Source organism: Benincasa hispida, chromosome 10 (assembly GCF_027475165.1).
Source record: "Benincasa hispida cultivar pf3 chromosome 10, pf3_genome.v1.1, whole genome shotgun sequence".
Taxonomy (NCBI): domain Eukaryota; kingdom Viridiplantae; phylum Streptophyta; class Magnoliopsida; order Cucurbitales; family Cucurbitaceae; genus Benincasa; species Benincasa hispida.
This window is the reverse complement of record NC_143487.1, coordinates 45,073,919-45,100,954: the sequence shown is the minus strand read 5'-3', so window position 1 is coordinate 45,100,954 and position 27,036 is coordinate 45,073,919. Positions and strand designations below refer to the sequence as shown.

Sequence of the window (27,036 nt, the reverse complement as noted above, 5' to 3'; positions counted from 1 at the left end):
TTTTATAATTAAATTAATTTAGACTCTTGTTAAGATTTCTTTTTTAAAATTATTGTTAATGCACAATTTCACGTGTGTAAAAATTATTTACATGTAGGAATTAAAAAAATTATAGAGATGCTAGAATCAAATAGGTAGTATTTTTGTCAAAATTAGCTCAGTTGACTAATCTTGTAGGTAAGTTATGATAACCACCATAGATTAAACCCATGACTCTTTAGCTATTCTCTTGTTCACTACTAGACCAACTCATGTAGTTACCTACAATTGTTGTTCTTTAAAAATATATAGGAAAAATGAGATTTTCAAAAATAGAAAAAATAAGGAAAACTATTTACACAAAATAACAAACTTTTAATCTTTTTTAATAAAGACGGATAGAAGTCTATCATAGAAACCGATAGAAGTCTATCACTGATAGACACTAATAGAAGTCTATCTATGTCTATCAATATTTTCTTATTATTTTTGTAAATAATTTAACATTTTTTTTTCTATACGTGAAAATTTTTATTTTTTAATGAAAAGTAGGTAATATTTGTTGTTTTTTAATATGAGTGAGCTTTTAGTTTGTCCTCTTCATCTATCTTTACTTATTTAGAAGGGCAAACTTTTTTGTTCTGCATTATTTGTTAGGATTTATAGAGAAGAATAATTTTATTTATATGATTTTGGGTTAATTTTAAATGAAAGGGAGTGAAAGAACTACTAGTGGATTCCTTTACAATATTTTATAATGAAAAGAAATAAATAGAATTATTAATTAGAGATTTAATCAATAGATTTCAACAAGTTTAAAGGGTATAAATGAATTGTTCTAAAAATTTAATAAAGAATGTGAAAAAAAAAAGCATGCAGTGGGATGGGACCGGGAACTGCAAATGCATTGAAATTGAGTTGAATAAAGGATCAATAGTTTTCTGACGATGCCTTGTCACTTCTGACTCTTACGTACGTTCCTGTTTCTGGGCCCCACGCTTTAACTGCATACACCAAATCTTACCAAATCTTTTCTAATATTTATTAATATTAGGTAAAAAAAAAAAAAAACCCTCAAATTCTTAGAATCCACTCTGACGTGTAGAAAATTTGAAAATAGTAATATGAAAATTACAGATTCAATAAAAATAAAGTTGTTGTATTTTATGTCTTGAAATATGTATTTGGTAAAGATTAGAATACGAAATTCTAATTTATATAATTGCTTAAATTTTATTGATATTATATATATAAAGTATAAAACACGTCGTAGTTATGTACTAAATATTAGTTGATAATAAATTATTATTAATTTATTTATGTTATTATTTTGTATTATTATATAATTTATTATAGATTACATAATACATATTGTACTTTTAAAAAAATCAGTTGAATTTATAATATCACATTCTGTAGTTCCAAGGGTTTTTATCTTTATTTATTAAGTACATTAAAATTTGAAATTTAAATTTTGGATACATTGAAAACATAAAAAATGTTGTTTTTGGATTATAGAATCTAAAATAGTTTCTAGAGACAAAATTTAGATGGTCTGTTAAATATATATTTACTTAACTAAATGAATCTGAAAACATAAAATAGAATCTGAATTTTCCAACAAACTCTTACTAACTTATGGAGTTCTTAATTTTGAATATATTTAGTCTATTCACTTTTAAAAAGAGAAATTATTTTAAATGACAAAAATACTAAAAATATTTACAAATATAGTAAGATATCTATCATGACACAGATAGACACAAATAGTAATCTATTACAATCTATCGTGATCTATCGTAGATAGACTAATATATTTTGCTATATTTGTAAATATTTTGATTCACTTTTTTAACATTTAGCCAATTAATAAGTTTTTAAATTTTAAACTTTATGTTTATTTGATCTATTAAAATTTAGAAATAATATATTTTTAGTCCAACATAACAAATGTGACGACATGAGATCAAACTTCTAATTTCTAGGGAAACAAATGCACGTTAACTACGGTTGAACTAAACTCACTTTACCAAAATTAAATTATCTATTAGATATAATATTAAATTTTATATTTAATAGGATTCAAACTGAAAATGTCTAACAAGTCAATTATTTATTGGACATAAAATTGAAATTTCAAAGTCTAACTGGACATAGAATTGAATGTTCAAGACCAATTATTAGACGATTTAAAAATTTTAAAATACTTATTAGACACAAAACTAAAAATTTAAAGAAGAAATAGACACATTTTAAATTTAATGGACCAAATAGATACAAATGATTTCAAATTTCTTACAAACTTGAATTAGTAATTTAACCTTAATTTCAATTAAATTTTTACTAAAAATAAAAATAAAAATCTACACAAACAACGGTTATTTCAATAGATCAAGTTATTGTACTAAAGTATTAAGATTAAGATAAAAAAATATTAATCTAATATATATTTGAAATGAAATTGAAAGTTCAAGGTAAAAATAGAATGAAAAAGAAATGATTGTTTTTTATCTGTATTGGGGAGAGTAGTAAACGTGAAAATCAAAATTGGTATTCGAATTTTGGAATGGGAAAGGGAAAGGGAAAGGTGTGGACGAATTCTGAATGGGTTGGGAAGAATCTAATTTGAAATGAAAGAAAACAAATTAAAAAAGTTATGTGGTTCCATCTCAGCACACTGTTTTCCCATCACTCACGTGAAACACATAATCAAACAAGGCATTGTCGGTCACTCACTCGGTAGCCTCTACATTCAAAATCACTTTCCAAAATTGATTATTATAATTAATGATTAGATAAATAAAAAATATTAACGTGTAACAAATAGTAAATACGGTAATAAACAAAACTTGAACTAATAATATTATGACTAATTGTATAATTGAAATCTCAAACATAGAGCGAGGTATCTTAACGTCCACTTCACTTACTTGAAATTTAAAGTCTAAACAGATGTTTGATAGTATTAATTCATCGCACCACTTTTTTTTGGGTATAATAACAATGGTATTTAGGTGCAACTAATCATTCTAATAGAATAAAACAAATTAAAAACAAATAAGAAAGAGTTTGTTACATATCATCGATTAGACAATTGAATAAAATGCATGTGAATGAATGTAAGAAAATTTTATAGTATTACTATAATACATACAACTCTCTGTAGGTGTTAAAAAAACCCAATGACTCGAAAAAACCAATCAACGGGTTGGGTTGGGTTCAAATAAATAAAAATTTTATAGGTTGGGTTGGTTTATGGATTCACCCAATATAACTCAAAGCAATCCGAACTAAACCGAATTTATTATTAAATTTAAAATATATATTTTTTTATTATTTATGATATAATTATTTATACATATATTAATTTTAATTTTATTTAATTTCAATATTCTTTTAATAATTTACTCTTCAACAACTCTTAAAAATTGTTTCTTTGCACATTAGAAAGAAATTTTTCACTATATAAATTGAAATTGAATTGTTAATCTTAATTCAATATATGAAAATAGTTAAATTAATTTTTTACATATTTACGTTTTGCTTCTTTTTAGAACAAAATATTAAATAAATGACCCGATTAAGCCGAACCAACCAAACCCAAATATTTCATGGTTGAATTCATTTTTTAATAAACTATTATTTGGGTTGAAGAAATTTACAATCCAAATAATTGGATTGAGTCTAAAAAGTCTGTCAATCTAATCCAATTCAATCTATAAACACTCTTACAACTCTCCTTCATAAAAATTCTCCCAAGCTACTATGATGGTACTATAGATTATTTTTTTTCAAATAAATAGTCTATGTGATTCACTTAAATATATATATTTTTAATAATAATATCTTGATGGAGAACACACATAGGGAGAGAGAAATTTGAAAAGTTTTTTAAAAACGATATTAAATCAGAGATACGTATTTTAAATGAGCAATATTTGAGATGCACCAATTTATATGAATCCATTCTCATCATACACATAATGAAAGTATAAAAATATTGTAAAAAAGTAAAAAAAAGTTATCTGATAAATTATGATTGAACAATTTAGTAAAATACACAATCTGGTACTAGCGTAGTACATACTACCCCATTCATCATTTACCACGTCATAAAATGATTTGTTTAATTTACTATCTATTTATTTTGTGGACCCCACAAAATTTTTAAATACTACTTTTGTGGTAAGTAATGAATGAAGGTAATAAGAAATTTTTTCTATGACGGTAATATTAAAAGTCTTCTTGAAAGATAAGTGCAATTTAGAATGTTGTAGTTAGTAAGAGTGAGAGTGAGAGTGAGAGGAAGAGATTGGTTGGGACTTAGGAGAGTGGAATTGCTATATATACGAGTGGTATCCTCCTACCATTTTGCTCACACAGCTGGCTTTAGAATTCAATTAGTGAATTAGAGATATCAATGATGAACAAATCCTTCCTCCCCACGCTGCTATTGCTCCTTCTCATCTTCTCTGCTTCGGGTAATTAATCTTTTTATTTATTTTTGTTTATAGTTATAATATTACTAAATAAAATTTATTAAAAATTTGGGATGTAGAAGAGATGATGGGGCGTGTTGCTGAAGGTCGTGTATGCAAGTCCCAGAGCCACCACTTCCAAGGCCCCTGCATGCGCGACCACAACTGCGCCGTTGTCTGCCGCACCGAAGGCTTCTCCGGTGGCGACTGTGTCGGTTTCCGCCGCCGCTGCTTCTGCACTCGCCTTTGTTAATTACTTTTCATTTTACTGCTTTTTCTACTGCTCATTATATCTCGTACTACTATCATCACCTTTGCTTTCCATTTCATATCAATAAAACTACTTTTTATTTTCATTTCTTTCCAACTAAAGAAATTGATAAGTTGACTCACGGTGTATTTCATTGTTGGATGTATAAAAGAAAAAGACATCCAAAGTCGAGGTTATTATACTCCATTTCGTCCAACCATTATATTAGTAGGTAGTCACACTGTGTATCAATCTCACTCAATAATGTTTTGTTGAACACTCACTACCAAAAAAGTAAAAAAAAAAATTAAAAAGAAGAAGAAGAAGAAGAAACTCTCATTTTGATGTTTTTTTTTCTTTTTTAAGTAAATGTACTGAAAAAAAAACGAATAATATGTAAGAAACACAGGTCATACACAATGTTGTAAAAATGGAAATTATAAAAAGTAAAATTCGGAGACAAGATAGAAAAATAGAGATGCAAAGATTGGTAACCTAATTTGGTGCAATATCGAAAAAATTTCACTAATAAGAAGTTAAGCAATTATAATAAAAATATTTATTTGTGAGAAATCTTCAAGAGTGACTGTTATACAATCTACTCCTAGTGAATAACTTCAATTCCCCGAAGCTTGAGATCCATTCTTCTATTACTCTAGCCTTGTTTTCGCTTGTTGTTTGAAACATACTTCAAACAACCTATATTAGGTTCTCCAAAGTATGAGCTCCCCTCAAGATAACCAAACTTAGACTCCTCTAAGTATATGAATCAGTTTTGAACTTCCTTTCCTCACAAACGTAATCAATTCGAACAAAATCTTTAGTTGAATCTTCAAGACACAGTAACAGCCTCACAGAGAAGTTCGCACATTGTTCTTTTGAATAACGCTCGCTCTCACATCAAATACCTACATAAACAACAAAAGGACTAACTCTAAATGAAAGAAAACACTCAAATATATATGGGATGCTACAAGTAAAGAATCTAAGGGCCCGTTTGATAACTTCTCGTTTCCTGTTTCCCAATCTCCGTTCCATGTTCCCTATTCCTTCTTTTTTTAGAAAAAGAAACAGGAATATATTTGATAACTATCCATGTTTCCTCTTTCTTAAAAGAAAAAAAATAGAAATAGAAATAGAAACTTGTTCAATAACTATTTCTCGTTTTTTTTTTCTTTTTTTTTAAACATTATAATATAAAAAGAGAAGATATGTCATACATTAAACATCAAAAAAAGATATTATCAAAAGTTTATATTATCTAATACAAGTAAGTCCTAATGAAAACTAAATATAAGAATAAATTGTATCCTATTCTTCATATGTTGCCCAAATTTGATCGACAACGTCATCTCTAACTCAAGCCATTTGTCTTAAATGATGTCAAGTTAAATCCAACTTAATTATATTATTATGTAAACGTCGTGGTTGTAAAATATTAAAGTTAAGCTAAATGAATATCTTAGTCGACGAAATTTATATATATGGTAGAAGTCTACTCAAATTTAGATATACTAAAATATTAGAATTAAAATAATATATAAACATGCAAATTGCAAAATTTAACCATCAAAAGTTGAAATATATATAAAAAAGTAATATACATATTGATAATTAAAGTAATATATAAATCTAAATATTGGAGAATTTTAAAATTCAAAATTAAAATAACATATAAATATAGTAAAATTAATAAAGAAAATAAATAAAAAATAAAGGATGGAAGTAAATATATAAAAAAAAGAATAAATAAAAGTATCTTAAGAGTTGAAATTTGAAATATAAAAAATTAACATGCATATTGAAAATTTAAAATAATGTATAAATCTAAATATCGGAGAATTTTAAAATCTAAAATTAAAATAAAATATCAATACAAAATATTTTTAATAAATAAAATATGAAAGATGGAAATAATTATAAAAGAAAACAAAACAAAATAAAAACACCCATCTTAGAACTTGGACACGTACCAAGAGGTGGAAGGAAATTGTGGACATGTAAAACTACCAATATTTAAATAGTCAGGTTCATTTGGTAAGTTTCTCTATAGTAATGCCTTAAATTGGTTTCTTGTTCCAACTTCTCATCTTGAGATAATTTAGGTTCTATTTAATAACTATTGCATTTTTTGTTTTTAATTTTTTAATATTAAATATATTTCCTTTCAACTTTTTACAATCATTTGCATATTTATGTTAAATACAAGAGTTGAATTCTTAGTCAAATTTAAAAATAGAAAGAAAAAAATTTCAATTTTTTAGACCCCATTGACAATCGTTTGATCTTTTGTTTATGATTTTTTGAAAATAAAGCCTATTTCTTTCTAATTTATTAACATCCTATTTTATGAAACAAGTCAATTTGTATTGTTTTAAACTTTTATAAAAATCTGGAATTAAGTATTGATTTTAATTTTAATTTGAAATACTTGATATTTTTTAAAAGAAATAATTTTATGGTTGATAGTACTTGTTGTAGTGGAATATACATATGTATCAAATTAGAGAAATATTGGAGAAATGATTTTAATTTCCTTTTTTTTCAATATCAGATGGTCCCTATTGAAAACGTAAAATAAATAAAAATTTTCACTTTTGATTTCAGTTGAAAATAAATTAAGCTATATCTTATATAATTTAAATAGAATTTAATTTATATATAAATACAAATATAAAAATAGTGAATTGAATAAAGTTGTTTGTTACTAAATAATTATATTATAATTTAGGGTAATTATTTTAAATTACAAAATTGTTGGAAATATTTTTACATATAGCAAAATATTGATAGACAGTGATAGACATCTATCAGTGTTTGTGATACTGAATAGACATCTATCGCTATTTATCACTGACAGACAGTAATATTTTACTATATTTGTATTATATATATACATATATAAGAAAAACAGAAGATGCTTTCAACCTTAGAATCTTGGAAACCATGTTCTAACACCTCAGATGCTTTAAAACCCCCCAAAATGATTTTGAATCTCGGGACAAATTACATGAATCTCAGGCCATAATAATCCAATCTCGAGCAAGATTCAAAGTGATCTCACGCGAGATGACGCTCAAATGCCTAGAAATTCAATGTACACAAATGAGTTACAAACGAAAATAGCAACAAATGTCCAAAAACACAGAAAATGCAATAGATTTGTGTCGAAATTTTTTCAATTAACTACTAAACCCTAAGAAGTTCTAAAATTTTAAAAATAAATATTTAACTAGACAAATACTGAAATACCTCTACTGTTACAAGGAGAACCAACAATAAAAGGATGCAACTAATCTTGGAGATGGACAAAACTTCAAACAAAAACTCTCGATGAAGAAGAATGAACGTCTAAATTATTGGTCAAGAAAGACCCTTCAGTTTTAAGCATCAGTAGTATTTTCGTCCTTTCACATGACTAATCTATTCGAAGTTGTAACATTTTGATTCAATCTCAGGGCTCGATCTCGGCCGAGATTGCCCGAGAAAAACTCTTTGATCGAGTTTTCTTAAAGTATGTTACTTTTGTAATGTGAAAACTTTTGTAATGTGAAAACTTCATGGGGTTATTTTGGACAAATTTCCAAAATAGAGTCAAAGAATTGAATATTCACAGTTTGCTGAACCCATAAATAGAAACTTACAATTTTTCAAATGAAAAAAATTGCCATTGACTTATAACCACAACTCTAATATAAATTTGTTATGAAAAATCACATAACCCAAATCATATAAATTAAAATAGAGAAGTGTAAGAAAAGAACACAAATATTTATAGTGGTTGACCAATGAGGTCTACATTCACTGTGCAAGATAAATAATCTTGTATTGGGTTCAATGTCAAACTTCAAGAACAAGTTACAATCCAAAAGGTGAAGAGGAGAAAAAATTGAATGCTTAATCAATCTCACCAATGTAAACTACAGATATCGAATAGTTGCTACGCCATGGAGGAACCACTGCCTTGAAAGCAATTACGGGGCGACCTCAGTGACAATCACTGGACCGGTTGCTCCCCAAGGTTAACACAACATCCAATTTTAGGCATGCACTCACCAAAAATAGATTGGAATCGAGGGAAGATAGCGTTCAGAACAAATAAAGGAAGATGAGAAGGCCAATATTAAAAAAAATACAATAAGAAAAACGATGTCCTATTACATATCGGCGTCTGGGATTATGAAAAAGATGAAGCATATGAAACGGTTTGGGTTGATGAGAAGAGAACCGAGTATAATGGGAAGAAAAATAGTCAGTGAAACTGAAACTCATTTAATATTAAAATGTTTAATTTTTAGGTTAAAAAATTAAAAGGATAAGTAATAAAAAATTATTTATTTTTTGCACAAGCATGGGAACCTGCACCCAATCTAAACCCATCCATCCAACTAGACAGTGATGGCAGCACGCATGTGTGGTGAAAGGGTTATACTTCAACCACCACCATACTTTGGATTTATCCTTAGCATGCTTTGACATTTATACCTTTTAAGCATTGCTTAATTCTCCAATGTGGGACAACAATTCCCCATTAATGACTATTACAGAAAAATTAAAATAAAACAAAATGTTTGAAGAAACTGTTTTGAACAAAGATAGGAGGTCAAACTTAAGGACCCCCACAATAGAGAAAGTGAGTTATGAAGTGGGGCAACAACTTCATTAGAGAAAGTGAGTTACCTCTTGAATTTTCAACAACATTAGTTAAACCCCCACAATACGTTTTACTCCAAGTATTTGTTCTTGATTCCGCGAAATAGACCCTTAGACTCATTCTTAGAAGGAGGCCACACCTTCACTATCACGTCAAATGCTTCATCAAGTCTGTTAGAGAAAAACCACTCAAAATTGAGCTATGAAGACTGCATCATTTAGTCCGTACTAGGACTAATTTCATAAAGTTTGTCAAAAGCAAACTACTCAGATATTAAGCTATGAAGATTTCATCACTATCCATCAAATTTATATTAGCACCACCCAAAGAAAGGATTATGGATTATTTAAAGGTTTTAGTTTTATCCATCACGTTCGTACTAAGACCATCCAAATAAAGGGCTATGGATCATCAAGTCTATCACAATAGACCTCCCAGAAAAAGGGTTATGGACCATTAAGTCTATCGCGATATACGACCTAGATAAAGGGTTATGAACCACTATAGGGTTTAAGCCCCATTTTCACTGAGGATTCTGAAATTATTTTCCTTGTTAGTCCTTTGGAGAGGGTCAGCTAGATTCCTCTTAAACCTCACAAATTTCTAGCAAAGAACTGAAGGAATCGAATTCCTTGCGCAAGTGTGTGAATGCCGTACAATTTGAATTCAATTTATGTAATGTGAAAATTGAGAAGCAAATGTGCTGAATTTAATAGGATAAACATACATAAAGCCTAAGCGTGCTTTCTATAGAGAATTCAGAGAAGTGAAACTTACCTTTGACGAATAACAATTCTTCATGAAATTTCCCATGAACAAACCTTTTGTAGAAACATAGGAATGCTTCCTCCAAAGTTGGACACCACCAAGTAGTAACCTTGTTATTCTCTAGAACAAGAATAGATGTGTGGGCTCCCAAAGTATTTTTGGCAGAGGAAAAATTTTTAGGGAAAAAGTGAGAGAAAGAGCTCTGTGATTTTTTCTTGCAAAACTTACATACTTGTGATTTTTCAAACACCACAAATAAGAGAAGAGGGAGGGAAAGGGAGTTACAGTAACTCCCTCTCACGATCTACCAACCTAACTCCCTTGTCATGTAGAGTTATTATATTATTTAAATTAATAATATAATATGTATATTATATGGTTAGTTATTTAATTAACAAACTGTATAACATGCATTATAATCATATTATAATACAACAATCTTTTATAACATATAGTTTCAATATGAGTCAAATTCACATTAAATTTTAACCTATAGTTTTTATACAAATCTTAATATAAATAATATTTAAATCTCATTCAAATATATTTCTTTCACATATTATATAGTTTCAGTTATAAATCATATTTATAATTAACTATATATTATAATATATCAATATACATTATACATTATATTAATCATATTAATATATTTAATTATTTAAATTCTCATAACTAATTTGAACAATTCAAATTATTCAAAAAAAAAAAAAAATTATTCCTTGTTTTTATTCTTAGTGAGCTTACAAGGGGACCTTATGAACCTACATTACTGTCCATGTACAGTCCATACTAGAGTAAGTTGATCGATAGTTGCATTTTTGCACTATAGATGTATTTTTGTGTCCACTGGATATAACCAATCAACAGTAAGTTGACCCTTTACAAATTGCTCGTAACCACAATTGAGTCAAAATTACTGTTTTATCCCTATAGTTACATCTAACTCCTTAAATGTCATTGATTCCTCTAATAAACAAACAGTTTATAGTCTAACTACAAACTAACCTCTCTCAGACCGATAAGTGGATGGGGCCTCATTGTTCTGGATCATATCATTTGTAACGCTTACAACTCATGTAAAAGTTACAAAGTGGGTTGTATCCGCAATGCACCAAGACAAGACACCCAATCTTAACCATATATTGTAGACCTTTTAGGTTATTACTTGAACATAATCCACTTGTAAGTGTACTACATACTGTTCAAGTTACATTAAATAACCTTGGATCTTAGTTTATTGGATTGAGTTAATGCTATCTAAATGTCAAATAAAATATTTCTTATTTTATTAAATAAATAATTTGTATTTACAAATTACAAACTACAAGATCCATAAGATTAGGACACTAAATTCAATAATCTTCCACTTGTCCTAAAGCGAGTATAGTGTACAGTACAAGATACAATATAATAAACTAGGACATCCACTATACCCCAAAATTCTCCCACTTGCCCTAGACAAGATGACACATATTCTGTAGACCCAGACTCTCCAAGTGACCCTCATAAACTTTAGCCGTGAGAGCATTTATAAATGGATCAGCAATGTAGTACTCCGAAGCGATCTTTGTGACAATCATAATTCTCTATTGCACAATCTCCCTAATGAGATGATACTTGCACTCTATTGATTTGGATCCTTATAAATGGATAAACACTAGCACATGGGCCGAACATCCCCAAATCCTGAGATGTCGTGAGCTACATTTAGGAACCCTCTATAGCTCAAAAGATGTTTTAGAAACACTTTTTTTTATGGAATTTGGTTCAAGAAATAGGTTGCAGTCTCCATTGCATAACCTTAAAACAAATTAGGTAAAGAAACATAACTTATCATCGAAGAACCATGTCAACAGGGTTACATTTCTCCTTTCTAATATACCATGGTTGAGGTGTACCAGGTGGTAATAGTTGAGATGTGATTCCATATTCTATCAAATAGTTTTGGAATCTCATATCCATGTACTCTATGCCTTGATTAGATCAAAGTTTTTTTTTTAAATTAATTTTTTTTACGTAATTAATTCTTAACTTCAACCTCTGAAGTTTTCAAGTGTATCAGACTTATGTTGTAATAGGTAAACATACCTATATCTTGGGTGTACATAAAAGCACCAAACATCGACCCGAGTGATCAAAACTGACCAAATTAAGGTCGGTTGGTTGGGGCTAGGGGTCGGTTGGTTGGTTTTCGATTTTTCTAAAAAAATTTGAAAACCGACCGACCGAACGACGTATGTATATATATATATATATTTGCTTTTTTTTTTTTAAAAAAAAAATAAGCATAAAAGCAAGTCCATTAGCCTTACCACCAACCCAAGCCCAAGCCTATTATTTTAGTATTGATTTATTATTATTTTTTATGTTGCCTAATTTTCAAACCATTACATGATTTATTTAAATTTTTTTCATAAAAAATGATTGATTTAAAATTTAAAAAGTTGCTAATTTTATTAACCTAACAATAACACATTATCAATTCATCTTTCCTTTTCATTCACCTTGGCTCTTTTTTTTTTTTTAAGGGCCAAACCAACCAAACCGACCTGATCGATGTATGGGCGAATTTCACAATTTTTTTGTCAGTTTTTGGTGTCTGTTTTCTCCCGAAACTGACACCGACCGATCGATGTACACCTCTACATATCTAGAATAATCATTTGTAAAAGTAATAAGTATTCAAACCCTCCTCTTACCTTAACATTCATTGGACCACAAAGGTCTGAATATACAAGTTGGCTTTATAACCTTTTCCTGTAAAAGGTCGTTTTGTCATTTTGCCTTCTATACAAGATTTACATATAGGTAAAGAATCTTCTTCTAACTCTTTCAAATGTCCATTCTTGACCAACCTCTCAATTTTATTAAGATTTATGTGACTCAATCTTAGATGTCAAATATGGACATTTTCTTTTGGAGAAATGTTTAGTCTTTTATTTTGTGTGGTTTCAATGTTGAACATTTCGACGTTATGGAGCATTTTAGATGCTAGCAGTCTTCGCACATATAAGTTGTTTTCGTTTATTTATGAACAAATATTAATACTATTTTTGAGATAAACGCTTTACCACAAACAAAAGATATATTGTAAGATCGTTCCAATAAACATAATAAAGAAATCAAATTCCTCTTAAGATGAGGAACAAAATAAACATTGTCTAACAATATATACTTTGTACTTAAAAACAACTTCAAGCCCCTACTACAACCACCGAGACGACTTATCTTGTCCCGACCTGTAGTGTTATGTCTCTAGCCTACAATTGTTGCTAGGAACTAGTTTCTTGTAATGAAGAACAAACGTGGTTAGTGGCTCCAAATCAAGTATCTAGGTAGAATCGTCATTTTCCGCTAAACAAGTTTCTAGAACTAGTAAATCACATTTACCTTCTTTTATCTTCTTTTTCTTAACTAAGTACTTTAGGAAGTTTCTTTTCCAGTGTCCATCCTGGTTGCAATGAAAACAGGTTCCCTTTGTAACCTTGACCTTTTTTCCCTTTTGCACAGAAGCTGGCGGGGTAGCTTTATTCCCTTACCACCTCTCTTCTTCTTCCATTTCTTGGAGCTTGAGGAAGAAGGCAAGGAATTAGTCCTGTACGGAACAAATCCCGAGTGGAAGCGTTTGGAACGTTTTGCATTTGATTTTTCCATTTTACAAGAAACAAAAACAACAAGCTAAACAGAAAATAAATAGGATAAAATGTTGGGGTTGATGCCTGAAAGTCTCGTGTCCTGTAGTTTGTAAACAGTATATACGAACACCTGTGTTGTTAATATATGATATTTACTTCACATCTTGTTTTTGCTCGGTTATTTGTTTTATTTTCTTTACCACAAACCAATCAACATAAAATCCCTAATTATCTATATGTGACTCAAGCATGTATGTGGTGACATACAAGTGGATCATGTCTTGTGTGATAACCAAAATGGTCTATAGTAAATGGATAAAGGAGGGAAACTTTATCCTGGTAACGCTACGGACTCGGCTCACTTTGTGGAATAGTCACAAGTGTTGTGACTTGTCACAGATGGTCTGATCCTTATCATTCGTGTTGGGGACATGCGAGCGGGGGCGTCCTATACAAAGAGTTTGTATAAGACCTGACCACAAAGTATTAGCATCTCGTTATGTAACACCGTTCATGACAGAGACTTCACTTCACTAAGATGACCATAGGTAACATGATCTCAATCCTGAGTGAGTTAGGAACTCTTTCTATTGAGGGTGGTCCTTTGATTTGTATGGGTGCGAGTGGCCAGGTTGTCGATTCAAACGTACCATTTTGGGGATTCGTCTGATTTGGGAGCTGGAAACTTAGCTACACAAGATGGAATTCATTCCTTCCCCAAGCCAGGGGTAAGTAGATAGATGGCTCCCTTAAGGGCTGATTCTGGAGCTTGAACGATGTGGCGCCACACACCTTCTCTTGGCTCGAGAGGTGTTCACACATAGTTGGACTATGATATATTGTTCATTAGAGGAATCAGTGGTATTTAAGAAGTGAGATGTAACTATAGGGGCAAAACGGTTAATTGTCCCAGCTGTACTTACGAGCATCTGTGAAGGGTCATCGTACTGATGATGGGTTATATCCGATGGACACAGAAATATATCTGTGGTAAGAAGAGTTCAGCTGTTAGTCTTTAGTGGAATCACTGACAGTTAACGGATGGTGGATTTCGTGGCTAAAGAGTTTAGTCAGCTATTCACGTACCGTTGGAGCTTCGAGCCACAGGTCCATTAGGTCACCTGGGTAGCTTGGATAAAGTCGAGAACCAGTGTTTGGATTAATTTGAAATGTTCAGATTGACAAGAAGAAGTTCAATTATATATGATATAATTGGACTGGTTAATTATATATGATATAATTGGCTAAATGTACGAGATACATTATTTAGGAGGAAATTAGATATAAATATGATTTATATCAAGTAGAGGAGAAAATACTATAGTAGATATATGATATCAAACTATAGGATATAAATATAATATGATTATATTTATTATTTAAATTAATTGATTAATTATTTGATAATTAACTAATTTGTCCACGTTCAGACGTGGGAAGTGGGCTGCGTAGGTTATGGTAACCGACGGATTAAAAATGAAAATCATTTTCATTTTTCACAATCGTGCATTCATTTTTTCGTCTGCGCCTAAAGAATTCGTGAAAGTGATCGCGAGATCCTATACGATAGAAACTCGTTTGTCTAAACGATCGTCTACCTCACATTTTCACAAAATGATCGTATACGTTTTTCCTAAACGATCGTTCAGCCTTTCATACACGATCGTGTAGCTCTTTTATACGATAAGCATTTCCGCTATACGATAGCACAGTTCCATCTCTCACTTGCTTATCGTCTACACGACGCGTTGTCTTCCGTCCTCTACCAAACTCACCAAAGCCCACTCTTTGGGTTTTCACACCGAGGATACCTGGGTTTCACTTATGGTGGTGTCGTCCCCACTGCAGTGTTTGTGTTCGTACTGATCGTGTTGTTGCAATCGACATACTAGCCGAGTGTTGGTAGATCCGTTGGAGGGTTTCCGCTGCTTAGGGTTCATAGGGTTCAAACGTGTGAAGAGAGTCTTCAACTGGTATGAACCCTTTCCTTGGTATTCATTATGTTTTGAGCATGCCGATAATTAGGTTTATATGTATATCTGTTAACGTTGAATGTATATCTTTTGTGTTTCGGTCATTGTGAAATCGGAATGATCTGAACCCACTCATGGAACTCTCGATATGAGATCCTTTAATTGGTATCAGAGCCAGGTTTCTAATACTCCAATTTCATCTGTTGCAACGTAATAACATATACATTCATGGTGGGTGCATTTCTACGATGTTTTAATTGTTAAATTTGTTGTGGATGTGCTGGATTAATGGATGTTTTTGGGATGAATTGCCTCGATTTGTTTAATTCCTTTTAGATTTGTGGTTGTTTGTAAAGGCCCCTGCATTTTTTAACATAATAATCGTTATCAAGTCTGTATTCTAATTTTGTTTGAAGTTTTGAGTCGTTTGTCGAAGTTCTGGGCAAAGGTTACGACTCTTCGAGGAAGGAGACGATCTAGGGTTGATCGCATCGTGCAGAAGAAGTTCTACATGATCGCTATCCATCGCATCGTAAAGATGAAGTACGCGATCGTGGTTGAACATATCGATTAAACGATGGGATATGCGATTAAGAGTTGGTCGTATCGGGTTGACGACTAGGCATGCGATCGCTGAGTATCGTTTAAAGCGCGCTAGACGATCATTTAGGTCAGCAAGCTTTATCGCTTAGTAACTGACTAAACGATCGCTTAGCATCGCAAGGTAAATCATTTACCAAATTGCAAGCATCGGTTAGACAATGAGACGCCCGCATATCGTTTAAAGTACGCGCACTAGACGGATCGTTTAGGTCAGCAAGCTTCATCGCTTAGTTACTGACTAAACGATCGCTTAGTAACTCAAGTTAAATCGTTTACCTGTCATCGCACTACACGATCGCATGGATGATCAGGCTTCGCAGCCTCATCATCGTCTACACGATCGTTTGCTAATGCTTCTATCATCTAGTGTGCACTAAACGATCGTCTACCTGCTGGAGTTTGCTACACGATGAAGACCTCATGGCAGTTCAAGACCTGGTTCGTCTGTGAACCGATTTGCTCGATGAAATAATGTAATAGATGGGGTTTTTCATTTAGATTTTTTGTTTAAAGGCTCATCCCGGTCCATTAATCTCTTTGTTTAATACATGCGATGTATGTTTTATATGTCATATGGTATGCACATATAGTAAATCCCACCTTAGGTTATGCAATGATCATGCATCATCTCTTTATTGTAATTGTTATAATTTAGAAAAGCATGATTTTCATTATGTAAGAGCATGCTCATGCATCATATAATATAAGAGTTATATTTATGCATGCATAAAAAGCATTGACATGCATCATCTTTATATTATAATTGTTATAGTATAAGGGTGAATTATAGCATGTTTGCTTGGTTATTATGCGTAATATAAAAGTTATATAGTAATGACCAGACATTGCATGAAGCATGACACATAGGTTACTTTATAAATGTTATAAACGCCTCGTTATGTGCAATGTTTTTTAGTTTTTTATTTTTAAGAGTTAAAGAGAAATTAGAACTAAAAGAAATAAGAAAGATATGCATGCTCATTTAGGTTTAATTCATGGTTTTAAAATGTTTAAAACTTGGATCACATAGACCTAAGATCGCGATTCTAATATGATTAGAAACCCTAAGGCTTTAATCTTTTAATCAGTTTAATAGGATTAAATTGGCTAATAAAAGGTTAAAGTGTTGCAAATCTATCTATGAGGGACTTTTTGTCTAAGGCGGGTTCTGTCTAGGGTATTTAAGTTGATAGAAACATAACAGCCCTACCTGGGAACTTACCTGGAAAGGTGAATTAGATTGATTTTAAGCATGCATGCAAGTTAAGGACAGTCCATTAAACTGTTTAAATATGACTACTTGAACTTGTTTATATTTCATAAACAAATATTGTTTATGAGCAGAGTTTAAAAAGATGACTTAGACTAAAATTAGTAGCTGGATTGTCTAGGTTAATAAATCCCTAAGTAGAACATTCAGTGGGAGGTACTTGGGGCATAAGATGTTTCACTTAAACCTTTCACTTTTCTCCTAAAGTCCACACCGTGAGATCTATGCTTGGCCTCGCGGCACCTTTGGCATGTCCTCCCAACGGATGGTGTTTGGATAGGTCAATATCAAGGTGAATGGAGAGAATGTTCATAGTAAGTGGGAGTGGGAAGTGCGACAACATATCCCTCAGTCTCCCTTTTTAGGTTGAATAAAGTTACTGTGCATCGCCTCGAGGCACCCTGGGAGTCTCCCCCTAAAGGATGGCAGTTTTGCGCGTTTCATTTGATCTCCTGTAAGAGGATAAGGTAACTTAGTCCCTTATCCTAATCTGTCTTTTCCCTACGGTAAGCGCATTAGGGCAGGACTCTGGCACAAAAAACGAGGGGTTACACTTACACGGAATAGTTAAGAGTTAACGATTCTGGACCAAAAAATGGTAACTGTTAGGTTCAATTCCAAGAGTTGGTTCTGCCTAATGGTTGAGAATGCCTAATGGTTCTGCCTAATGGTTGAGAATGTCCTAACTCACTGGGGCATCTTTGCAAAATAAAAGTCTATAACTTAGGGTACTTGTAACTATTTTGCAAAACAAATTGGTTTAAAAGTGGTTTAGCAAAATCTAATAAAGTTTTGTTCGTATTTTTCAGCAACTTTTTCAAATGGCTGCAGCCACCTTATCGTTGTTAAGCGTCAAAAAATTAATTGGCGTAATTTTTCAAAATGAAAACACATGATCACGACGATCCTAATCATCGAGGATCTTATGTTCGCTCTCACAGAGGCTTGTCCTCCTATTCCAGCTCCAAATGCCGCTTAAAATGTTCAGGAGGCATACGAGTGATGGACAAAGGCGAATGAGAAGGCCCGTGGTTATTTCATTAACTTAAGCATGTATGTGGAGACATACAAGTGGATCATGCCTTAAGTAATAACCTAAATGGTCTGTAGTAGATGGATAAAGGAAAGATACCTTATCATATTGACACTGCGGATACGACCCGCTGTGTAGATGTTACAAGTGTTGTAAAGTGCTACAAATGGTCTGATCCTGACCATTCATGTGGTAACATGAAAGCGGGAGTATCCTATACAAAGAGTTTGTATAAGACCGGACCACAAGATGATTCGTCTCTTTATATAACTCCGTTGATAACTGAGACTTACATTTGACTAAAATGACCATAGGTCATATGATCTTAATCTTGAGTGAGTTGGGAACTCCTCCTACTCATGAGGGCGGTCCATTGATTTGTATGGGTGAGAGTGGCTAGATTGCCAACTCAACAAGCCTACCATTTTGAGGATTCGTCTGATTAGGGAGCTGGGAACTCAACTACACAAGACGAAATTCATTCCTTCCCGAAAGCATGGGTAAGTAGATAAATTGCTCCCTTAAGGGCTAATTCTGAATCTCGAACATAATGGCCACACCCTCTCCTGGCCTGAGAGGACTTAGTCATAGTAGAACTATGACTTATTGTTCATTAGAGGAATCAATGGTACTTAAGGATTTATATATAACTACACAGGGAAAAGCGGTGAATTGGCCTAGTTGTACTTACGAGCGATTTGTGAAGGGTCATTGCACTATTGATTGGTCATATGGATACAGAAATATATCTGTAGTCCGAGAGTGTAGCTATTGGTTTTTAGTGGAGTGACCAACAGTTAATGGATGGTGGATCTCGTGATTAAAGAGTTTAATCAGTTATTCACGTACCGTTGAAGCCTCAAACTATAGGTCAATGAGATCCCCTTGGTAGCTCAATGGGTTCAAGTTGAGAATCAGATTTTGGGTTAATTTGAAGTGTTCAAATTAACAAGAGAAAATTCCATTATATGTGATATAATTGATATGATGTATTAGATACATTAATTAGAGGAATTAATATAAATATGATTTATATTAAAAACCATAAAATAGAAAAAGAACTATGGTTTATATGTTTCATATGATGAAATATTAAAACTATAGGCTATAAATATAATATAATAAGTTGGTTATTATATTTATTTATAACATATTAATTATATGATAATTAATTATTCTTTTTCTCTAATAACCGAATTAAGTGGGAGGTTATTGGAAGTTTTATGGTAACTGTGAGATAAAAGAAAAATGGTTTTCCAAAATTAAGTTGATGATTCATTCAGAATAATCTTACAAAAAGGCTATCAAGTAAAAAAGGATTTGCTAAGCGATAACATAGAGAGCATACATGATCGAGCTATGAGTTTACTATACGATAGTTCTCGCTTAATTGTTGTTACACGATTGAGCAGCAAAGTCTATACGATAGGCTTCTATTTTCTAAACGATCGAGTATTTCATCTATACAATGGACAACATTCATCTCCTACTTACTTGATCGTCTACTCAATCATCTACCTCCTGCTTTCCTCAATCCAAAATCATACAGAGCCCACAACTCCTGGATTCTCACACCGAGAATACCAAGGTAACCATTGTAGTAGTGTTCTAATTCCATTCGAGGATCGAGTTAGACTTGATCGGGATCGAGGTTCATTCAGACGTTCTTTGAGATCGAGTTCAAATCGTTGTATTCAAGTTCATGCTGATTGAACGATTTGCTAAATGATCGAGGGATCTTTGAAGAAAGGTTCTTTAAAGGTTTGCATACTCTATCCCTTGTATCTTCATTTATAAGTAGCATGCTGTAATTTCTGATTATGCATAATCATTTATGTTTAGACTGTAATTGTTTGTGTTCATTCTGAATGGGATTTAGAACAATCATCTTCTGCTCATTGGATGTCTATTTAGATTTCCTTCAATTGGTATCAGAGCAAAGTTGTTCTGATATTTCAAATTCCATTGTTGTATTGAACTTCCTTTACAGTCATAATGGGTTTTAAGTTTTCTGCAATGTGTTTAAGAGTTGAATGTATTTGTGGATGTGTTGATGGATGTTTACGGGATGATTGCCTCTGTTTAAAGCTTTCTTTAAGTTTACAAAGTGTTAATTTGTAAGGGCTCCTGCATTTTTGGGCATAATTAACAAGCAATCGAGTTTGTATTCAAAGTGTTTGAAGTTTTTGAGTCGCTCGTGATGAAGTTTCGAAGCATAGAAATGCTGTTCTCATCGAGTAAGAAGACCAAAGGTTGGTCACATCGTGTAGCCCAGGCAAAACGGTCGTTGAGATTTGGCTAAACAATAGTGTAGAAAAGTTCTACCCGATCGTTTAGTATTTACTAAACGATTGCATAGCTGATGCTAAACGATTGAGTAAAGAGTTTACTCTATCGTGTTGCATTGGTTGCTCGATCGCGTGCAAGCTTGGGGTAAATGATCGCATAGAGTTTATAATACTCGTCGCATGGTAGGCGCGCATACTAAACGATCGTGTATGCTAGCATGCCTCATTGCATAATCACTAGCTACTCGATCACCCAGTCTACGATACTTGATGCTTGGCCCGCGATCGTTTAAACGATCATGCTTCACTGCATAGTTGTCGTTTATCTGATCGTTTAAGGCATGCGTTACACCATGTGCGCTACACGATCGCATGACCTTCATGCTTCATCGCATAGTCATAGGCACTCGATCCATGCTAAACGATCGTTTATGCTCGTATAGTGTTGCTAAACGATCACAATGAGCTATTAGATGATCAAGGAGACTCGGGTTTGTCCAGATGGTTCAAGACCCGGTTCGCCTATTTGAACCGAGTGACTCAATGATCTTTGTAATAGTTAGCTTTATTCATCCGAATTTGAGGCTAATTATCCCGATCCATCAACTTTTAACTAATGTACATGAGATGTATGTTTGTTTATATGCCATAATGTATGATATATAGATTTAAAACCCACCTTAGATTATGCATTTGTTCATGTATCATCTTTATATTATAAGTTTTATAATATAGTAGATTGCATGATTAAATTACATTAAAGCATGCCTATGCTGTTGGAAGGTACCAATGCGCAACGGAATTTACCAGGATCCATAAGCACTCTAATTCATTAATTTTGGCAGAAAAGAAAACATGCTTCAGCAGAAATAAATGGGTTTCATGACATACCTTTGAAGAACTTCCTCTAAGCTTGAATCCAGCTTCAAATCTCCTTTGAATCTTCTTGTAGACCACCCCGAGATCTTCCCTACTATCCTCTTGGTGCTCTAGATTGAGTAGTGGGACTCAAAATAAACTTGAATTAAGGAATTTGGAGAAACTCACAGCAGCAACCTAGCAGAAGAACAACTTCTTCTCTCACGAATTTTTCAGAAAAATTGATTGGTTGCATTACCTTCAAAACACTCCAATCTCTTCAACATATTTTGGACATTCATGCAAAGAGATTTTCTATATGCGATGCAGCGCATGCTTGGAGTTAATGAAGGTACTTGAAAGAAGACAATGGAAAATCTAATTTTTCCATTTTGTGATTTTCCTTTTCTTTTTTAATTTTATCAAAATTTATTTCATAAATCAATTTTATTTAATAAAATTGAAAATATTATTAATCTTACAAAATTAATAAATAATTATTTAAACAATTTAAATAATTGTAATTAATTTAATATCAAATTTGAACACTTCAAATTAATTAATTAATAATTCAAACATTAAATTAATTTTAGACAATACCATCTTCAAATATTTAAATCATATTTAAATATTATTTCTCAAATTTCATTTAATTCTAATTTGAACACTTCAAATTAACTTACAATGCTATTCTAGAGCTAATTCATTTACGAGCTAGTGGGGGGACCTCGCGGACCTACAGATCATGGGCTCCAACGATCCGAGATTAATTGGCTAAACTCATTAGACCAATCTCACCCTCCTTTATTAACTAATGGGTGATTCCACTAAAGCCTATAGCTGAACTCCCCTCACTGTAGATATATTATGTCCACTCGATATAACCATGATTAGTAAGTTAACCCTTCACAGGTTGCTCGTAATAACGACTGGGTCGAATCTCTGTTTTGCCCCCAAAATTACCTCTTGTTCCTTAAGTTCCACTGATCCCCTAATGAACAATTGATTTGTGATCCAATCAACAAATTGAATCCCTCACGGGCTAATGAGAGGGTGAGGCCTCTTGTTCAAGACCCAGAATCAGCACTTGAAGGGAACAATCTCTCTACTATCCCTAATTGGGTAGGTGTGAATTCCGTCTTGCACACTATGTTCCTAGCTATTCGTCCGATCTTAACCCCAAAATGGTAAGCTTATTGAGCAGAGGCAGTTGGTCTACTCTCACCATTTGCAGATCAAAGGATAATCCCAAACAAACAGAAGTTCATAGTTAGCTCAGGATTAAGGTCAAGTTACTTAGGTCATCACTTTGAAATAGTCAGTCTAAAATAGTAAACAACGTTATAAAGTAAGAGTGATTGGTCTTGTGGTCTGATCTTGCACAAAACTCATTTGCACAGGACATCCCCACTCCTCATGTCCCAATATGCATGAATTAGGATCACTTCATTTGTAGCAATTTACAACTCTTTGTAACAAGTAGGCCGCATCCAATAGTGTTACTAGAATAAGGCACCCAACCTTATTTATATACTATAGATCATTTTGACTATTTACTCGAACCTGATCCACTTGTATGTCTCCACATAAAGTTCAAGTACTCATGTAATAGTCAAGGGACTTTGGTTTATTGGATTTCTAAAAAACAATATATTCAATAACAACTTTATTTAATTTTCAGAATAAGTTCTATTGTTTACAAACCACGAGTTTTAGAACATAAAACCCAACACATGCATCATAAAATATAAGAGTTATATTTATGCATGCATTAAGCATATTTACGCATCATCTTTATATTGTAAGTGTTATAGTATAAGGGTGTATGAGACCATGTATGCTTGATTCATTAGTTAGTTATATAAAAGTTATATAAAAGTAGTAATGAATGAACGATTCATGGAGCATGACACTTAGGTTTATTTATAAGCGTTATAAATGAAAAAATCGAACTCGAGATTTCCATGAGCAGCGAAAATAAGATCATTCCAAATTACAATCATGAATGAACCTTACAAATTACAATTGTCTACAAAACATGCGGTTATGCAATTAATATAGAAATTACAGCATGAACAACAAATGAACAAGGAGGAACTCTACGAACATTTGTCGCCTCGTCTCCACGCTATTTTGTGCACAAATGCTCGAACACAGCAACCTCGAACGCTTGATCTACACGACCATAACACTGCATGAACATTTCGTGCTTGTCCTTAGCGATGGCCTCGGTCACGAACTCCTCAGCAACATGAACAGCCTCAACAGAACCTCGACGGTATCGAGTTGAGTATGACACCACCAAGAAGGATACCTTGGTATTCTCGGTGTGAGAATCCAGAGGGTGGGCTCTATTCGGACTTGATATGAGGCAGATGAAGGAGGAAAGAACAATCGTGTACACGATCGGGCAAGTGGGAGATGGCGGAGACCTATCGTATAGGTTGACGCCCAATCGTTTAGCTAAAGCTATGCGATCATCTAGCAAAATCTATGCGATCGTTTAGCTCATCGCTTACCTCAGTTTCTGTCGCTTACAAACACTACATGATCGTTTACTTTGGGCATGCTGTCATTTAGTAAATACTGCACGATCGTTTAGCTCGCCTAAGCTATCGTTCAATAAATCTGTATTTACTTGACAACTACCGTGAGTTCTCTTTTGCGAGAGAAAATCTCAAAACAAATTTTTTTGACCAAAACTTACTAATATTAGGAAAACAATTTTCCTTTTAACTCACGGTTACCATGAAAATCCAATAACCACTCACTCAATTGGTTATTAAAGAAAAAGAATTAATTATCCAATAATTAAAATTATTATAAATATAAATGATAACCAACTTATCATACTATATTTATAACCTATAGTTTTAATATTTCATCTCATGAAACATATAAACCATAGTTCTTTTTCTATTCCATGGTACTTAATGTAAATCTCATTTACATCAATCCTCCACTAGATGTATCTCATACTGAAGGATCTCATACCATGTCAGACTACTCTCTGAGCCTAGGAAAGGACATGACTGCAACAGTTATCAACCTTTTTTGTTGACACTTACTGCCTAATAACTCTTGCAGAAATAACTCTGATACCAATGTGCAAACTCATACACAGAGGATGCCTCTTAAGCAAAATTTATTAAGTTTAGAAACGCAACATGTTTAGAGTAATTACATTACTAGTTTCACAAGTCTTGATGCCCAAAACCTTAGTCCCTATATGAATAATTGTAACATGTGTACAATATTTACAGTAACCACCTAACAGACGGGTTACAGTATCTTTGTCTTTTAGTGGCAGAGCAGATGCAGAGCTATCTCCTGAGGATTTGACCGCTAACAGGGGAAGGAAAATATTTGAAAACGGGATGAGCTTGCTAGCCCAGTGAGTGACTTAAGAAAGAAAACTGATTCTTATGCAAGAGTCTCAATAAAGAGATTAAACTGAAATATAAATTTCTACAGTAACCTTGTACTGCAGTATAAACGTTTTCCAAGCATAAAGCATATAAAACTGTTTTTATCAGAAAACATTAAAACTATTCCTTAATTGAGAATAACCCTGCTGTGGTTAATTCCCAACGTCAACTGCTAGTCAAAAGAGAACCCTTTTGCTCAATCTCTGACTGCTAGTCAAGAGAGAACTCTTTTTCTCAATCTTTGACTTTAACTACCTACGTGCATGTGGCCATATTAAGTACCATCATACCTTAGGTACTTCTACTCAGATACCTTCTCTAAACTTGTCCTTTAGTATCGAGCTGCTCGGATACCTTCTCAAATGTCCTTCGGTATCAAAGTTGTCGGATACCTTTTCAAATGTCCTTCGGTATCGCGTTTCAAGTAAAACTAGTCATAAAATGACTTTCTCTTTGAAGCATGTAAAGCATACCGCATAAAAAACATGTCTTTAAAGATACTAACGCATGCTTGGTGTATTTAAACACACATAAATATTTTTTCAATAAACTTTCATACATGGCATTCGTTTAACACATAACTCATGGTTTGCTTGGAAATTACTTTGTAAAACTAGCTAGCATGAGAATAATATTTCTTTTAAACATGGTTTTTTTAAATCATTGTAAATATTTATTCAAATATTTAGTCACTCACCTTGGTCGTTTAGGAACCTTCTCTCTAGAAGTTCCTTGCTTACCTCGGGCTCCCTTTTGAACCCTAAGATCCAGATTCAATTTAAAGTTTAGATTACTCATAGTTATAAGCCTTATCTTGAGATACTTCCTTCTGTAAACATTCTCTACAATGTCTCAGAAAGCTGACCCTAAAATCTTAGCTCAGAACACTTTGTGGTTTGGCAAGAATCTTCAAATTCTCAAGACTGGCCCAAGCTTACCCGACAACTTGACCCTTCTGTCTTTTCCTCACTTTCCAGCCCGATTCCTTGGAGCTTCTTCTCCGGAAGCCCCACCCTGAAAACTAGACTCGTGGATATTTTAGGTGACTTTGGAATCACTCCAAACGCATGAGTATGCTTGGAGATATCCTCGTCTCAAGTTGATGCTATTTCCAGACTTCACTATCCAACTGTGTCTCCTCTTGAAGCTTTATGACCAACGCATGGTTTTGTATCAACGCTTGCATTCTTTCATCAACGAATAGTTTCCTCACAATAAGCCTTCATACACTCTTCTTAATGTCCTTTGAATTTTGATCTGAAAATAAGTCTTTGGCCTTATTTATAGGCGTCCAAAATCTTTCCAAGGCCGACATCTCTTACTTGACCGCATGTCCAAGTGTCTTTTCCCCATACTATCAACGCAACCTTCATGCCGTCGCAATCTAAGGTGTCCTCCTCTTCCTTAGCCAACACAAAATGATTAAATTTGCATGTCTTCTTGTGCATCCACCTCATTTTCTTAAGGCCTAAGATTTCTCCCTAACAAGCCACATGTCCGGATGACGACCTTGAATGCGTCCATCCAATCTCATATGCGCCCATCTAACCACAAATGCGTCCATCCAACAACAAATGCGTTCATCTAACCACAAACGTGTCCATCCAATTGCCGCAACATACCTATGTCTAGACACCACCAATTTCCGTATGCGTCCATCCAACATTAAAATGCGTTCATTCAATCTTACCTTGTGCATCCAATTGACGTAACTTGGTCACATATGCTAGATGCTCGCAAGGTTCATCTTTGGCCTTTAGCATGGCTTACCTTTGCCTATGCGCTCAACTAGGATAATGACCAACACTCTTCCAAT

At 32.9% G+C, this 27,036-nt stretch overlaps 1 protein-coding gene across 2 annotated transcripts; it reads left to right on the top strand.

Moving 5' to 3' along the window:
• The first annotated feature begins 4,352 nt into the window (after positions 1–4,352).
• Positions 4,353–4,813, top strand: LOC120087945 (defensin-like protein 1). Of its 2 annotated transcripts, none has more exons than XM_039044969.2 (2): positions 4,353–4,460; positions 4,541–4,813. In XM_039044969.2, exons 1-2 carry the CDS (start codon positions 4,400–4,402, stop codon positions 4,708–4,710), a joined length of 231 nt encoding a protein of 76 aa, XP_038900897.1. In that variant the 5' UTR covers positions 4,353–4,399; the 3' UTR covers positions 4,711–4,813. The 2 variants fall into 2 exon arrangements, with proteins under 2 accessions (XP_038900897.1, XP_090161881.1); XM_090305755.1 differs by having other exon boundaries at positions 4,538–4,813.
• Positions 4,814–27,036: the final 22,223 nt, after the last annotated feature.